This window comes from Lethenteron reissneri, chromosome 18, assembly GCF_015708825.2.
Source record: "Lethenteron reissneri isolate LAM-NWPU_2019-01 chromosome 18, ASM1570882v1, whole genome shotgun sequence".
In the NCBI taxonomy this organism is placed as follows: Eukaryota; Metazoa; Chordata; class Hyperoartia; order Petromyzontiformes; family Petromyzontidae; genus Lethenteron; species Lethenteron reissneri.
Window position 1 is genome coordinate 8180004 of NC_083796.1, and position 18025 is coordinate 8198028.

Below are 18025 nucleotides of genomic sequence, written 5' to 3' on the forward strand. Positions count from 1 at the left end.
TTAAATTCAAGAATTAAAACTGAAGTTTCTTAAATAATCTGGCTCACCAGCTTGCTTTGTATTTTTGGACTTTCTATTAGCATTAGTCACGTACAAAGTCGCGTAAATAAAACAAGTGCTTTGACATTGAACGTCAGTGTATATGTTAGAGGATAGTTTATATTATTTATTGAGTACAGGGAAATGGCAGTGTTTATAGTTTCTTTATTTACCCTCTCTTCTGCCTGTACCGAAACTGTTCACTGTCTTGCCTGTGAGACATGTGCAATATGATTTTCGATATATCATGTACCTTCTGAAGGGACAAAAAACAGGACCGATCTGCAATATCTTGCATGACGTGTATATATATATACAAGCACACACAATGTGATTCAAACATGATAGATTTTTGCAAATACACTATACACCTGTAGAGAGTTCACATTCATCAGAAGCCAGATAGGATCCGTAATCACTTCTGAGACATTGCAATTTACAAACCAACACCCGTAAGCTGTTCGAATCAACAACAAAGGAGCCCTTATAGTCGAAGAGAACCCTGTCCTATTTCGTGTGGTGACAGATCCACAAGTAAGCCATTATGTGACCACAGCGAACAAATGAAGCGTTCGCTTCAAGCTCCGCAACACTCTTTAATTAAACAGGAAATGTAAAAGGCAGTGCTGGAGAAAAAGCCTTTGGGTAGAATTTGTTCCAGCCAATGAAAAACTCTTGTGGAGAAACACAGACATCTCAGCATGCTGTCTCTTTCGTAATGCTAGCCTCTGCCAGCACTCTATTCAGAACACTTCCCTAAGAGGTCTCTTATGCTGAAATCATGTGGTTTAGCGCTGACATTCTGCATAAAGCACATGAGCGGCAATCGCACACATGGGTGCGTTTTACTCCATTGTTTTGTAGAAATATGTTGGCCTCACGTTGGCTTCCTAGTCTAAAAAACATTGAGATAAAAAAAACTGCTTGTGAAATGTAGCATTCGCCTACTGCAATTGTGCCGCAAGAAATGTTTTGTTCCATGATATTAACATGGGTTAATATTAAATAGATTACATTAACGCGACTATCACAGAACCACCATGCCACTATCACTAAATTAAGGCTGCCTCTATCACGGGCAATTTAATTAAATGCTCATGCAGGTTAACGGCTGTCGGAATGCTATGCAGAGAGTGGGACCCGCATAGGGTGTTGATGCAAGTGTCTTGCAGGAGAATAATAGCTTAATTGGCAAAATACCACTAATGGAGGGAGACACTATCCCTCTATGGGTGGAATGTGCTCTGCCTTACTGTAGTAGCACTCGGGTGTAGGTGGAGCACTGCAGAAAAGCCAACCCGTGGGGAGACATTTTTAATTGGTATTTATATTATAGATGTGCTCCAGCAGATGTGTTTTTTTTTTACTGGTACGTGATTGCGGTGATATATTTTATTCCATGCCATGGGTCCGATGTTCTACATACACTGCTTTTTATCTTTCATGGCAGGATAAAAAAACGTTGTTTTTAGATACTTTGTATGTCATGTGACATTCTAAAAAGACGGGGGGTTTCTTTATTATGTTTCAGCAAACTCAGCCATCTGCAGTTACCCTTCACAGTTTCAGCTTATCTAAGTCTTGTTGGAAGAGCATAATGACGTATTCACGTTGGTGTATTCATTGTCATGTAGTTGTAGTGATTGACTTCCGAGACACAACGTGTAGAGGGCTTCTTATTTATTTCTCACACTTCAGGTAAATCACTGGGCGACTTATATATATACACGGCTACGCATAGCTGACCCATCGACACAGCCACATCGGCGGCATCTAACTATATAGCTGGCTGACTAATATAGCGACGACGACGATGGTAGCCGTGCAGAGGATCGGCCACGCGGCCGGACGATGAAGAGAGATGACAGCGAAGACAGCGACGGCAGCCCCGAACCTTCGGTCACGTACCCTTTATATACTTCCCAACGTGGGCAGGCCCCGCCTCCTGCCACGCCCCCTTCTAGAACCTTAGGGAAGGTTCCGGAGCTTCCCGACTGACCCCGCCTTTTACCTTTAACCCAGTTACACCCCCTTTCTAGTTGGTTATTCTATAATGCACCCATACTCGTGATTACCCCTCCTGATCAACAGATGGCACCCTGTCATTATATAGTTAATAAATGCTGCTGTTTGAATTTATATTGGATTGCGTTGTAATCAATGTAGTTGCTGCAAAATTACTGCTTTCTGTGTTTCTGGAATTGCAGGCATTGTTTTAGATTTTATTTAATTTCCGATTTAAATTTAAAGCCAGGCAGTGGTGGTGCATGCCTGTAATCCAGCACTGTGGATGCGAGGGTTAATGAAACACTGCACAAATGTTGCAAAATCCTTTCCCGTGGACATCGAGGTGCCATCCATACCCTGACTTGCTTGAAGAAAGTGGTAAAGCAAAGTGAAGATTGATATCATCTGTCCATTCTATATGGGATAGAGTGTTGCCCCCTCGCACGTGTGGGTTTTCTGCGGGTGCTTCAGTTTCCTTCCACGTGTATCAACACTCACGAATTGGCTGAAAACATCTTAATGCACAGAGGACTGCAGAGCTTTGGGTAATTGTTGGCACCAGCTCACAGCCTGGCTGCCTTCAAGTTATGCCTGTGGTTCCACGCTTGTGAAATGCAATTTGTATGAACTACGATATATAAAACGAAATAAACATTTTGATTATTTAGATATTCCAGACATCTATATCACTTCATATAAGTGATTCCAGAAAGGCTCTGAGAAAGCCATCATGCAGTCATATATTAATTTTGTCATGTTTACACATGCATTTACTGTATTTTACACATATCTCAATTTACTAACGTCCTGAAATATAATTTTATTAAAATTTTCAGAAATAGTTGTTTTACTTGGTAAATGTTTAATATTCGTAATATTATTGCTAGTAGGGGTGCCACAATGTATCAATTCACGTAATTATATAAGCTCGCATTGAATACATCAAATCTCAATTAGTTATGGCATTAAATTGTGACCCTGAATCGCGACAATTCCTAAATCGCCTGGGCTGGGGTGGGTGGAGGCGAGGGAGCTGAATTGTTCCTCCCCTATTTTTTTTTATACCAATGTGTCCATGGTGTGCAATGCGCTGGCCTTCATTACAGAGGAGATATGCATCAAAACGTGGTTCTGCATGAGTGAATGAGATCAAGTGTGTTTACGATGCCGGCTTAATCGCCGCAATGGTGTTAGTTCCACCGTTGTGTGTGTGAAGTCCCGCTGTTGACAGCGGTTGTGTTTGTTCAGCTACCGCTGCTCTCTGGGTGGAGAGGATCTCAATCGACAGTGGTCCAGCCCAGACCCCGAGCTGCATCCGACCATCTTTCACACGAAAGGGCTCCTGCAGTACTTGGCTAGCATAGCCCACACTCCGCTGGTGAGGATGAAATTAATCCGCCGATTCTCCATCTATTTAGTTATTTATTTTCTATCTTTGTTTAATTATGATCGTTGTTTTAATTTTCAAATGGTCACAATTTTCTACGCAAATGATCACTTTGTAAAATGTAAACCATGCACTATTTCATGATTTGTGGTTTCTCTCTAATGGCATGTTGCCTCGGGCTGTTCTAAGTTCTGAGTATTAAAGAAGACTTTGCATGTCTTATGAACAAATATTATTCCATGCAGAGAAGTATGAATAGTTATGTTTACAGAACGTTAGATGTATTTTTTAAGTCATATATAGACTGAATATATAAACATTCACGAAAGGCAATACAATATAGCGTTCTCGCTTAGACCTGAAATATTTCATCAAAAGCTCAAGTTTATCCGTCTGACAGTTGGGGTAGAATTTCCACAGTCTTGGCAAATGCATGCAAAGGCAGCAGACACGAACCCAATACATTTATAGGCAGGATGTAATGTCAGTTAAGTCAGAGATTGAACTCCCGGTACCCTAGCACTAGCAGTGAGGGATAAAAAGCCATTATTGGCACGTGAGAGCGTGACTAATAATTTAGATTTCCATCTTCATAGAGTGCAGCTTTGCAAGTCTTTGAAACAGATGTCTCGTGAAATCTGTGATGACGGAGCTGAATGGCTTCCAAGTAAACACTTGCAAGTTTTTTATGCGGGATTATTTTGCATTATTCACATGAGCGGTTTCAGCAAAATAATAAAGCAATTGTTCAGTTCCTGTTGAGATTTTAAAGTCACAACACGTATTACATAAACCACGTGCTAAATGAGAGAGTGTAAAATGTCATGTTTATAAAAAAAACGGCCATTCAAACATAAATGAAAGTCAAAAGTATTAAAAGGAGTTATTGCACAAAGGAAAGGAAAACTTGCCTGGAAAGATTTTGCTTTTATAATCTTGGCTCAAACATGCATAGCATTTAGCGGTTTGATTAATGAGACTTGGCATGCAATGGATCGTTTGGCAATAGGATTGCTGATGTTTTAAACTTCATCTCCAAATTTTTGCCGTAGTTGCAGCCAGACTCATGAAAGTTACCGGGGGACTGACTTTCCAGTGACACTTTCACTGGAAACACCAACACCTCAGTTAGATGTACCCAAATACAGTTTGATGTGCACATAGTTTATAAAGCCGAGTATTTAAAAGCAATTGTTTTTTAAGGTTTCAATGGGTCTGTGCATTTTTGCTACTTTTACGAGAAGCCTATTGTGTTTTCAGTCATCTATAACTCTGTAATTTTTTTAGTAAAGTTAACAAATAAAAGCAGTGATCCATGTAATTTTTTTTACATAAAAACATTGTTTTGACTATGTAAACCTAACTTTTTTTGGCAAATAACAGCAGCTTATAGGAAAAATAACTGGTGTTAGAGCCTATCAGACTATCAACGTCCTTACATTATGGATACACTGTGTACGAGTCCAGTGTTACCACTTCAGAAAGCTTCTTTTAGCTGGTGGGTGAGCATACATGCCATACATAGGCTCCTGTGTTGTTGGATGTAGTGACACATGTCTGTAATTCAGCACTTCAAAGGCCAGGATGGTGCATCACATTTTATTGTGTTATACTCTTAAAACTGTGAGTTGATTCTGGGATGACTGCGTAAAATTGGTTCTTAATTTGTTTGTGTGGACCTCTGTTATCCCCTCCTACGTGTAGGTTTCTTCTGGGTACTCTGTTTTCTTTCACAATCAAGTACTCATTAAAACAGATTGGCCCATCATTCTGTATAATGCATGGGTCTCCTGAAAATGTTCAGAGACTCATTGACTCTTCTGAAGATAAAAATGACATTTATTCAGAATATCCACGTACATGTTTGAACACAGGCAAGCTGATGATCACTTTGCTTGCTCAAGAGTAATTTCACGTGGAATAATGTGCTTGTTTTACACCCCATGGGCAGGTTTACTGTGACTACCATGGCCACTCGAGGAAGAAGAATGTCTTCTTGTATGGCTGCAGCATGAAGGAGACCATCTGGCAAACTGCTGCTGAGGCCAAAGCATCTTCTGTCTACGAGGATTTAAGCTACAGGGTAGGCGTGCCACACACAGCGGTGTCTAGGTTGAGTGCAAATGCTTGCATTTGGCAAAAGGGTGGGCTTTTGGATTAATTAAGATCCTGCATAATAACCATATTGAATGTCTTTGTATGTATGTACAAGTATTGTGCGTGCTTTTAGTTAGGGATTGTTGACATAAGAGTTGCTTGTGGTACAATGAAGTAAATCTTTTCAGAGAAATAATTCTGGTCATATACATGTAACAATTATACGGACATGTCTGAGATTTTCATGATTAAATTAGCTCGACGATATAAAATCTATCCTAGGCAAGATGTCAGTGCTTAACTAGACTACATATAAAAAACGATAAACGGCATTGAGGATAATGATGTAAGATAAATAATAAATATATAAATGAGTCATGTCAAATTATACATGCACAATTGATTACATAGCTCCATACAGTTCTTGCTTTTATTCTCAATATCAACGGTATGCATGGGTTCATGGTTACATTTAAAATGTTAGTCAATTGGAGGTACAGATAATTATAGACTGTAATGCCTAGTGTCTATGGGTCACATCTAAGAATTGTGAATGACCGTGTGGCAACGACTGTCATCAACAGCCCACTGCATCTTCATGTGTAGGGCCAAAGAATAATGCATATAACAGTCCACAGTTGAGCTCTGAAATTATTCCTATTGAAATACGTTATGTGCTGTACCTAGCGATGTGAAAGTAGGTAAGTAAATATCTTGCCATCCTCACTTCGGATGTACACTTGTTGGAAACCAGCCACTGCATGGTTTTTAGTCCGGTCATCACATTGCCATTTAATGAATTGTTTTGTAAAACCAAATCTTAACGCAGGTAATTCAATGATATGTACACGGGCAAAAATTAAGATTTGTTAATTGTTGTAACATTGTAATAGTTCAGTAGAAATGACCGATTTCCAACCGGAATCCCCTGAACAAAGCGAAACGACACAACACACGTTGCAATTCACGTCAAGATTGCTTCATTGCCTCAATGCCAATTTAAATGGCATTACACCAGTTGCTGTTTCAGGTTGTTTCAGCAGATTGACTTTTCTGTGGGGAATTGCAGTTTGCAACGCTCTTTTGGGTGACTTCTTAATGAATACAAAATAAACAACTTCTTAAATCACAACTGAAATCCACTAGAGAAAAACTGAGCTAATTTGCTTCACCATGCACATTTAAAAGCTATTCCTTGTTGTCGTGTCAGCGTTTTCTTATTGCTTAGAGAATTATTATCCAAACAATGCATCCTAAACAAACATCCTTCCTTTCTATATGCATGGCACCCTGTGTTGTGGCACCCTGTTTTGTGGCACCCTGTTTTGTGTCGCATTTATCACTAATGGTGTGCGAAGTGATTTGGTAAAAAAACATCTGGAGTGTTGCCTTTATAATTGCAATTTGAGGTTAGGCTTGTGTGTACTTTTACTATTTATACATCTGCTATCTGAATCCTCTCAGTCTAGCGCAGCATATTATATATTTATTTTTTCTTATAAGGTTTATGCGTGTCCACCGGGCAAATATCTACTAAATATAATTGTTTAAAGATAAATTGTTGCTTTTATTTTTGCTAACATAAAAGCTAACAATTTGGAAAACTTAATTTGTCAATAATGTTGCATTGTCATTGTTTACTTTTGGATTTTTGCCAGTCTGTTTTGTATGCTTTACATGTGAACAGCAGTCAAACTACCATAAAAAAAAATCTATTTTATTTCAAGAAAGTGGAAATATGTAAATTGCCATAGAGTCGAATCTGCTTATAATGTGTGGTGGGTTTTCAAACTACATTACATTAAATTGAATTGGCTATTACCAGAATTAAAGCTGACTTGAAATACCCATGCTCTTTATCACCCCACACATGCCATTTAACAATGATGAACCTATTGTGCACAGTCTGGAAGAAAAAAATGATGACACTGACTTTCGTGCAAAAAGCAACTTGATCACGGTCAGAATTGTCACTCGTTCATCATGAGATTGGCGTTGGGGTCATGCTTTTGCTACATTTCTGCGTGACTCGTCTTAGTGGCTGAGTGGCTCAACTGTATCACTTATCGGGGTTAATAGAGTATGGATGCCATGTCGCCACATGACATTAAGTGTGGGACGATGCAAATTGCAGTGCTGTCAAAAGGTTTCTCTGAGAGCCTTAATGATGGTGTGCCACCATCACCGCCACCAATACTGCTTTTCCCGTTGCATGTACAGACCTTGCCGAGGATCCTGCACCAGATTGCGCCCGCGTTCTGCCTGAGCAGCTGCAACTTCGTGGTGGAGAAGTCCAAGGCATCCACGGCGCGGGTCGTGGTGTGGAGGGACATCGGTGTGCTGCGTAGCTACACAATGGAGAGCACCTATTGTGGCTGTGACCAGGGCATCTACAAGGTACCTGTGCGTGCCAGGGAGGGGTCACATTGGTGGTACCTGGAATTCAGTTCCATAGAGATATGGTATTTTTTTTCACTTCAATTATGCATTTATGTGCAAGAAACCATCATTGTAATGACCACTTTGACCTATTTTTTCCCTTCATTTGACTATACAGTAAAACCTTGGATTGCGAGCATAATTCGTTCTGGAAACGTGTTTGCAATCCAAAGCACTCATATATCAAAGCACTCGTATATCAGTTGTGATCACGTGACACTAGGCAGACAAAGCGTATACACGTACTACTCATTGCAAGACCTCGCTCGTTTATCAAATTAATATTTTAAAATTTTGCTCGTCTTGCAAAACACTCGCAGACCAAGTTACTCGCAATCCAAGGTTTTACTGTATACGCCTATTAGTATCCCGATCGTCACAAGTGAAACTGATGAAAAAAGGGAAAATTTTCAAATATCATTATTTAGCTTACCTTGTTCCTTCCGATTCCTATGGCATGATACAAATCTGTTGATTTGGGGGTTTGAAAAGTTATGCATTTCTGGACTATTGGCAAACCTGTTATTTTAAATATGTGGCCATCATGTTCAACCAATGTATTGTTTGGTATCTATAGTGACCAAGGGCATGAAGCCCTGATCGATTGTCTTCATAGTACATATTCAATGTGCAACACATAGGTATGGCAAGATAGTCATTGGCATGACATTGCAGTTGTAACACCATGTTTAATCCCGTTGATGACAATGCGGAATTAATAATGTCATGTCACAGATTAAATTGCTTCATACCAATGTTGTGTATATTGAGCTGCTATGTAAAAATAAACCACAATTGTATGTGGGCGAACACATGTTTGTAAGCAGGACAATTGGGAAATATCGCTTTAAACTTGACATGGTGTTTATAATTGGAAACAGTTGCCAGAGAGCGTGCAGGGATAGAAATTTAATTTCTAGTGTGTAAAAAGAGGTCAAATTACTCCATGCACTGCTCAGGCCCTGGGAAATGTTCAAGTGAAATCAACAACGGCTTGGAATACGTCCTCTCCTTGTTGTTTTTTAAGTGTAAGAGAAAAAATAAGCTTCAGTAATTAAAGTGTTTAAAAGGCATCCTGAGCAACAAATCACTTGGCTACAAAAAAGGGAGGGTGAAGAGGGGGCAAAATAAAGAAGAAGAAAAAAAGCAAGAAGAAAAATCCAACAGCAATGATAATTGCACACTTTAACGAAACCAAGTCCAAAACCTAATCCCGAGTAAAGTCTTGGTTCATAACAGGGCGGGCGGGCGTGCGTGCGTGAATGGTGCCAGGGAAGCCAGATGGGTTCCCAGGAGCTGGAAGAGATGGGAGCCAAGTTCTGCGTGGCTCTGCTTCGTCTCAAGAGCTCTCTCGCCCCGGCTGAGAGTTTGCTGCTGCCCCCGCGTGGGGCCTGGGCCGGACCTGACCCCGACACCATCGAGACTGTGTACAAGCCCTCACGGTAAGCCACACGCCCCGGTCCACCGGGGTCAGAATGCGTTAATTTCTGCTGACAATGTCGTATGGGGGACTAGCAACATTTTAGAGTGATGTTCAGTTTTTATGTCAAATCAAATTGCTTTGGAAGATGCGATGTGATTTCAGAGATGTTTCTGCGATTGTGGCTTATATGTTTTTTACGCACGCTTGAAGTGCAGTGACTCAGGTGTAGAGTTGTGAAATTATTTATAAATGGAGCCATCATGATAAGGGATTGTCTTGGGTGTAAAGGATTCACCTAGTGTTTTAATGACTTGTCGCAATTCAATTCAAGGATCAATCCTAGTTTAAACGTTGCGGTGAATGCTCACGCCTTTGTTGGTCGCAGGATTAGTGTGAAGTCCATAGCATGCAAATATAAATGTTGATTCTTACACACACAGTTTGATGCATGTTTCGTAAGCTTCTGAGTCTATAGTAATCGATGATTCAATGTTTGTTCCACCTCTATTGGACCCCATCAAAATGTACTATCCCTTTTGTGGCAATTTCTTTGATGAAGTCCTTGACATTCATTTGTTGGCTTGAAGGATTTTGGAATTCCTCATTAATATAGCCTGGTTGCATTCACACTCAGGGAACATACTTCTCAAGGGCACCGTGGGACGCTTGCTGAATGTATTTTTCTTTTTGCTACTTGTATTGTTGAGAGAAGACAGCATGACATCACCCCCGCTTATTCATGGCAAATAATAATGAGGTTGTTATTGTGGGGGGGGGGGGGGGGGGGGCAGGGCACCATTGAAACAAGTTGCACAGAAACACTCGACATCACTCACTTGGGATTATACATCGCAATCACAGGCCCCTACTTGCAGATTAATGCCCGTTTGCCGGCCAGGTGCGAAGCTACCTTGTGCCCACAGCCACAGCCACCACTGTGGGTGCTCATTCAAGTGTGTTGCGATGAGATGTAATGTGCAGCGCACCTGAGATGCCCCTGCGTAATTGGTGCTATATTTAAAACAAATAATACATTTATGATCATTATCACATTGTGCATCAATCACTCAGTACTCTGTCTGTATATTAGATGATAACCCATTGAAAATCATGACTTATTTACAAGGGAGACAGAGCTGACTAAGAGCAGTTACTTAGGAAGCAGTTAATATTCTGCATTTTATTTGTGGGTAATTCTATAATATAAGTAGGCTTTGACGGTGGCACACAAATTGCATATTCACTTGAGTAATGACACTTTTTTTTAAATGTCCAAAGCATAGCCGATGGCAAGCCCTGGTCATTTCTCACAGACATTCCTGGGCATCTGCAGGAATCAAATTGTCAATTGCGTGCAAACTGGATCAGTGGTGAAAGCTATAACCTCCTGGCCACCCTGGCACTCCTGATGTTGGACAATTACTCATGGCAGATTTAAACCTGCTGTCTTATATAAATAATGGCATCACCAGTTCAAAGCACCTGCACGTGCCGTTTCGAGTTTGAGCATTGAGACCTGTGTTGTGAATCACAAGAAAACAAATGGTGGTGATGACCAGTTACCAACATTAACCCTATCTTCTCATATAAAAGCATGAGCTACAAGGTTGTGTGGATTGTTACGGTGTCTTAACAATCCCGTACGTGCATCTGTGTTGTGCACGTGCGTGTGTGTATATATATATGTTTGGATGCATGTGGGAGCAGTGGTTTTATTGCGCTGCACTACAAATCTGGCTGCCTGGGTTCAAATCCTATTCACGCGTTAACATGAGTGGCAAGTGATATCTGGATTGATCTTGGGCCTCCTCCAGGTCGACGCAGCCTTAAACGAGTCCCCGGCGCGACACATAGAACATACACACTGGGGAGACAAAGGCGGCCTGGCATGGTGTTGGCCACACGAACTCCCTCACGTGCTGTGCCGGGCTTCATACTTGCATGCTAACCGCACTTGCCTCAACAGTCTCTTCAAAGGCTACGCAGGGTGTATGTGTGTGTGCAGGAGTGAGTGGGCTCCTCTGGAAGCCTTACTTTTCCGTGAAGAAGGACCATTGCTTGAATCATTTCCTATTACATATATACACAAAAATCAATTTCAAGCAGTGTCATTGATGGTTGTGCATTGAGTTTTTGTTAATGGCCACATGGGGGGTTGGTGGTGGTGGTTCCGTGTCCCTGCGCATGCTGGTGAGCAGGTTGTTCTCGCTGGAGGATGAGCCGCGCTTCGCCGAGGAGATCGACTACAGCGCCGAGAGCCTGGACGAGCAGGAAGGCGGAGAGGACGATGTCGCCGCCGCCGCTGCTGCTGCGCCAGACGATAGTGACGAGAACCGGTCACCACACTTGCTCACCGGTCGCAGGGAGTACTTATAGAGGCGTGGCGGGTTCACGACCCCTCGGTCACTCTGCGGTGCTGGGGGTGGGGGGTGGTGGCTGGCTGTCTTGCTCCATAAAGAAAGCCGCAGCCGAGGTTTATTTATAAAATTGGTTAATGTTGCTTGGTTCGTAAGTTTATATTTTATTAAGGAAATTATTGTAATTTTTTTTATGTGTCCAGAACATCATTAAAAGCAAGAAATGTGTGCTTACAGGGTAATGCAGAAAAATTACAGTTTCAGGTTCATTGTAAAATTCTAATATATTTTGCTAACTCATATAATTGAAATATACTCATGTTATTGATTGCATCATCTAAAAAATAGGATGCACAATAATGGTGTTGAGACAAAGTAAATACAACTGACACTAAGCCACAACGGTGGCTTTTTACAGAGCATTAACAAGAAAGACTGGGCCACATTATGATCATTACAATTATTTCCATAGTAAAATGTTGTTCACATCTACAAGCAGTAATTGGAATGAGATACTGTACTTCAAAAAATATTTGGCAACATGTGCAGAGTGTGGGCCCGAGAGCTGTGCATGACAGTGCTTTAAAATCCCATCTCGTGCCTCTGGAGAATGCACTAAAAGGAGCATAGTGCTGTCATGTATAGAGACGTGCGCTAACGACAACTGAATCTCACTAAAAGAGGTTAGTGTATCCGAGACATTTTAAAACAGATGCCACTTGAAGCAAATTGCAAATAATGTGCATCAGACAAGCGGCCCTCAGAATTTGCCACTCAAAACCAAATCTGTAAAGCAATGGGGCACATTTCCAAGACATAAATGGTACGTTTTAAGTCATTGAGGAAACTTTGACAGGTGTATAGATGGTTTCATGCTTGCTTTAATTGCCATAATATGCTGTACATGGAGGCTGTAAGCATCCCAGAAATATAAAGTTAAAAGTACATAACCGTCTTCTTGCCAAAATATATTTACAAACCAAATGAAGGGAAGGAGGAGCAAATAATTTTTTGTTCATGCTTCACTGAACATGAAATAACGTGGTTGTGCATGCTGAGAAAAGCATACAAATGAGAGGCATATCTTTATAGAAAATGTCCAATTTAAGAGAGATAGCGGAAGTCACTGAAGCCTTTAAATCATACGCAGGTTAATGCTCATTAAAATCTTCAAATTAATAAGAACCTACAGGCTTGGATGAAACGGATCCACATGAACACACAATAATTGCACCAATAGTGCATTTGCCATTCCCTGCACATCACTCGATGGCAAGGCAAGTTTATGATGACTATGATTCATCCTTTACATTAAGTTGAAATGGAATACTTTTGGTCAATAGCACTTTGTGCGAGGCGCATGCGGCACGCTAGCCCAGGGTACTCGTATGTCCCAGTAAAGATTCTTTATTTTGCATGGTGTCCTCATCTTGCCAGCTGCCCAAATGTTCAAAGCTCCAGGCAGCTGCGTACAAATCAACACCATATGAGGGTGCGCCCTAATTTATGGAGCAGGCACGTCATTCGTGACTGCAGCCCTTGCAGTGGGATGAAAGCAATCGTATAATTATAGTGGAAGTGTTACCTGCCGAGCACCAGACATGGAAAACAATTTAAAGTTGTGTGATTTTGGCAGGCAATCAATACTTTTAGCAAGATTAAATTGAGCTCTATGCAGACACACACACACACGTGTTGTATTTACAAATTTTCGTACAACTTTTGCGCACACCGTTCACTCACTTGAGCCTCTGTTGCGCCATGCAATCTCTTTACGTGGAAATATGAAGTAATATTTGTCCATTTTTCTTTTTATCTTCTCCTGAATTCTCCTAGGAGGTTTCCGTTGGCTGTGCTAATGCTGGAAATCTGCCGTGAGAAAGGAATGGAATGTTTAGTGCAGCTGTAGCCCTCCTTGTAAAGCGTTTCCACTCAAAGCGTCATGACCATCAGTTCATTACTGCCGCCCATGGCAAAAGGCTCGTGCACATCTGCTCATTTTTTTACGAGGATGCTTGCAGACGGCTAAATGACAGCTCTTGAAACCACTTTCCTTACATTACTTGACCTGACCTTATTTGTTGTTATGCTTAGGGTCTGTAACTAATTTAACATTGAATGTTCTTGAGTCAATTTTTATGTCGACAACCAAAAACTCACATATTACTGCACTTTGTATGCATTCATGTTATCAAAACCGCAAAGTTGGGGGATGGTAAATATTTTAAAAAACACATGCATGGTAACAAATAGTGTATTAGATAGTCTATGCTACAGGCAACGAGAGACTTTTTAAAGTCCAATTACATGATTCAGAATTTAGTAATTCATATTTTTTCTTGAGGGAATATGCAATATTATAGATTGCCCAGTGGCTCATGTGCTATCTATCATTCCCCGTATTTTTGGTTTGATTGTAGCCCTCCATAGGGAAGATAAATATTTTTACTTGGTCTCTGTTTTGACGTGGTTCTCCCCCGCACTGGAGCCGAGTCCGATGTTACACCTGGTACCACATCTGTTCACACGAGACAGCTCTGTTCTTTATAACCTCAGAGGCAGTAAGGGTAGGGTACACCGCTGCCTCTTTGCATTATCTTTGCTTTCTCCCAACGTCGGAAAAAGTTGGGGAAAGTAGGTAGCACATTTCCAAGCAACACTTGCATTTACAGCCAAATTTGGCATCTGTCTGTGACTGCCACCATAATCAAATTCTTGTTATTCTCATTAAATGAGTCATGTAAAACGAGAGCTGGGGGCAATTATTTATTTACCTACTTATTTACCTATTTATCAACTTTTTCGTTAAGTGGTTGACATTTTTGCACCCGCATTTGGAGGTTTGTGGTGCAATGTGTTTCTATGTTCTGCAGATTTACAAAAGGAATGCACCGGTCGGTATTCACAGATACAGCTCGATTCAATGTCGCGTGTGAAAAATAACATGCAGTTACCCCCTGGTGTTAGCAGAGATACCGTTTTCACAACTTTGGAACTGAAACTACCATAATTAGGCAAATAAATATATGGGCTAACAACTTGAACTTGAGGCTAGACGATCCCGGGCCAATGCTTATAGTGGCACAGCACTCAAGCGTAAACCCACGCGAGAGAGTTGGGGTCTCACTCCAGTTGCCTAACTTTGGCCGAACGGTTCTGTACTTTGTGCCCAGCTATCTGCTGCAGGTTTCTAACAACCACCAACGGTAGCATTGTCATTCACTAACTTTTGTATATATCGTGTTTGCAGCAATGTCTGCCTTTGCCGCTGTAAAATGCACAACATTCGAGGGCATTTGATGATGTAAAGTAAGTTCGGTATGGTTAATGTCGATAGTTGTGTAGTTGTATGTGGAGGAAAATTGTGGGCTTCTAATCCCTGTTGCAGGGATGCAAGGTGGTATGCAAGCAATCACATGTGTTGGATGGGTCACTTAAATAACCCTGGTTGTTTCCCTCCTCTGTTCTGTAAGCACCAACTTTAGAGCAACTTTGTTTGGAGTCCAGATGTACTAGTGTGAGCTCAAGCAAGGTGATGGACAATTGATCTGCGTTTAACATTCATGCATCAGTCGTTTGAGTCAGATTTCCTTATAACATTCTGTACTGGTCAGTGGTAACTTCTGATTCGAAAGAACGTTAACACCGCTGTTGCAAATGTATGTATTGCATTTTTATTCAAACACGATGGTGGATGGTTCGGTTCATTTCTTATGGTTTTGATTTAGAAACCCTTGGTAAGGTCATTCAAACATTTATCTGTAAAGCATGTGTAAAACTTGGAATACACACACATTATATATCCTATCATTGAAACTCAAAAACTTTCATAATATCAGAAATATGCAAATATTGTCAATCTCAAACCATGGTATTAATTCCTTGCTGCTAAATATATTTGCATGCCATTTACCATGCTTTAAATTTAATCAGAATGTGATATTTAGGTTTGTCACATCTGTAAAAACGGTTGTGTTAATTGAGTTTTGTATTTTCTTGCACACGGTTGCGTCAAGAGACGAGACAAAATTACCATCGGCTGATAAATCGTGAAACGATCTGTTTTTCCCTAGTTACACTGACATTTGTTTTTTTCTGTGTTGTCATAATAAATGCAGAGAATTTCACGATGAAAATGCATGTATACAAGATGAGTAATTCTCCACCTATTGGTTGTAAAACATTCACAGCTTGGTCAAGTTGCTTGGTGGCAGCCGTTAGCTTTAAATTACCTGCTGTGGTGTTACAGCCATTAATTTCACGGTGTCTAATTCATCAGCAGCAGCAGCCTTTCATTTTCGAAGAGATTTTTTAATTTACATTTTTTTTATATCGGATCAAAAATGTTCTCGTGTCTTTGATATGTTCTGTGCAAATGAGTTGTGCTTCAATAAGGTACAACAAAAGTGGTCTTTTTATTTTTTATTTATTTATTGAATACCTTTTACTCTTACAGCAACCAAAATATTGTGGCTCTGTATCACGCGGGCCACATTAATGGGAAAGCAAGACAGGGGCGGTACTTTATAATTTAGCATTGATGAATAAAACATCAAAATATGAGTAAACGTCAATATCATAATTGTATATGTTGTCTATAGACGCGGTGCCAATTATTTTGTGTATACAACTTTTGCATGGTTGCATGACCTTTAAAAAAATGTTTAGTTCAGCTAACTCAAAACAACCTGTTCTTTGAATACAGAATTGTATCTTTCGTCACCCTAAACCGTATTTTTGTTCACGATCAAAGGTTCCATGAGATGCTGGATAATTATACCCAAAGTTGGAAATTTAAGAGCAGGTAATGTCAGAAACTCGTTTTTTGGCAGTTTGTGATGATTATTTACAATAAATATTTAGTTTTTGTTTAATGATTACATATATACACGTAAGTTTATGAGGAGATAACTTTTGAGTGCCTCGTATCTGGCCAATTATACTGTTTTTCTCCTCTCCTGCTTTGTGCCCGAGTTAAGTTTACCGTCTAAAAAAAACGCATCTTAATTTATGTTCTTACTATAATGCATGCTATTGCAATGCAGGATTGGTGATTCAGTGTTATTCTCGCAGCCGTATAGTAACGTTTTCAGAATTGTAGGTCTTGTTAAAATCTCATCTACAGACTGCAGTTGCCTGTAAAAGAACACCTAGACATGTCCAATAATATTGGCTCTTACAAGCTTCCCAGTGCAGTGCTTTTGTTGTAATCGTGCTTTTGCTATTCACGAAGCAATCCTTAAAAAGTTTTTTTTGGGTTAGATCGTGTAAATTTACGTGCTCTCACCCAAAAAAAAACCTCATTTGGAATGCTTCATGAATGGATAATATTGGTTTTGAAAGCATACGTGTTCATGAAGTAGTGTTCTTCCAACCGGTTATATTGGAGTGTCCCTCACACAGGGTGGTTGTTGAATTCCACGGATGTAATTTTACGTTTTTGTTCATGTAAAATGTGTTCAAAGCAACCATATTCACCACATTGTAGGTGTATGTTGACGGATGACATGCAATACTCTGGTCCTTGTGAACCCTCGGTAAATGGCTAAAATGTCCCACATGTAGGGCACAGACTCCGTCTCCAGCAGAGCTCATGCCTTCACAAGTCACGTCGGTGCTGACCCCTTGATTGTTATAAACGCTGGATATGTTGCATGCACTCGTGGATTTTTATTCTCCCCTTTTATACTGTCATGTGGATTCTTTCTACATACAGTTGTGTACATACTTCGCTGTTGATCCGTTAAGTGCTGTATTTTGAGTTTTCGTACAGCCATATGTTATGGCAGATCACAAATTGTAATGCTGCACAGCTTATCATTTGCCTGTGTTTCAGTAATTAATCTCGTGCTCAATAAAATATATGAAAAATTGTTGCATGCTGTAGTAACACATTTATTTGCGCATTATGCATTGCTCCAGAATTGCTTAAAATCTAAGCGGTTAATCCATCAACAGCAATCTATATGCGTAATATTACTAACTTGGGCAATGGACTATGCATTTTATTATATTATAAATGCGGCGGCTGCTTCGGGATATTAAACATGCATTGTCACATGACTAGATGACATGTTTTTAATGATGGATCATAGTTACCTTTTGCAAAACTCTTTTCTTGATAGCTTACGAATAGCTTACGAATGAGAACACTATGAAGTTGTAACAAGAGCAAGATAACTGGTATCATTCATGTTTGCCAAGTTCGGTAAACATACTTAATTGCATTTTTCCATTTAACCTGTAAGCTCCACAACACTGATGCTGATGTTAAAA

The 18025-nt window shown here is 40.2% G+C and overlaps 1 protein-coding gene across 8 annotated transcripts in view; it reads left to right on the plus strand.

Annotated features, from left to right (window-relative positions):
• The window catches only part of AGTPBP1 (ATP/GTP binding carboxypeptidase 1), a 60287-nt gene extending 42662 nt beyond the window's left edge, over nucleotides 1-17625 (plus strand). For 7 of the 8 annotated variants that reach the window (XM_061553705.1, XM_061553703.1, XM_061553704.1 and 4 more), the window contains 5 exons: nucleotides 3295-3424; nucleotides 5385-5516; nucleotides 7751-7927; nucleotides 9242-9411; nucleotides 11591-17625. In XM_061553705.1, the coding sequence (XP_061409689.1) occupies nucleotides 3295-3424; nucleotides 5385-5516; nucleotides 7751-7927; nucleotides 9242-9411; nucleotides 11591-11768 (787 nt within the window). In that variant the 3' untranslated portion in view covers nucleotides 11769-17625. Of the gene's footprint in view, nucleotides 1-3294; nucleotides 3425-5384; nucleotides 5517-7750; nucleotides 7928-9241; nucleotides 9412-11590 lie in introns of those variants that run through there. The other variant, XR_009755284.1, reaches the window with a different exon arrangement.
• The last annotated feature ends 400 nt before the right edge of the window (nucleotides 17626-18025 follow it).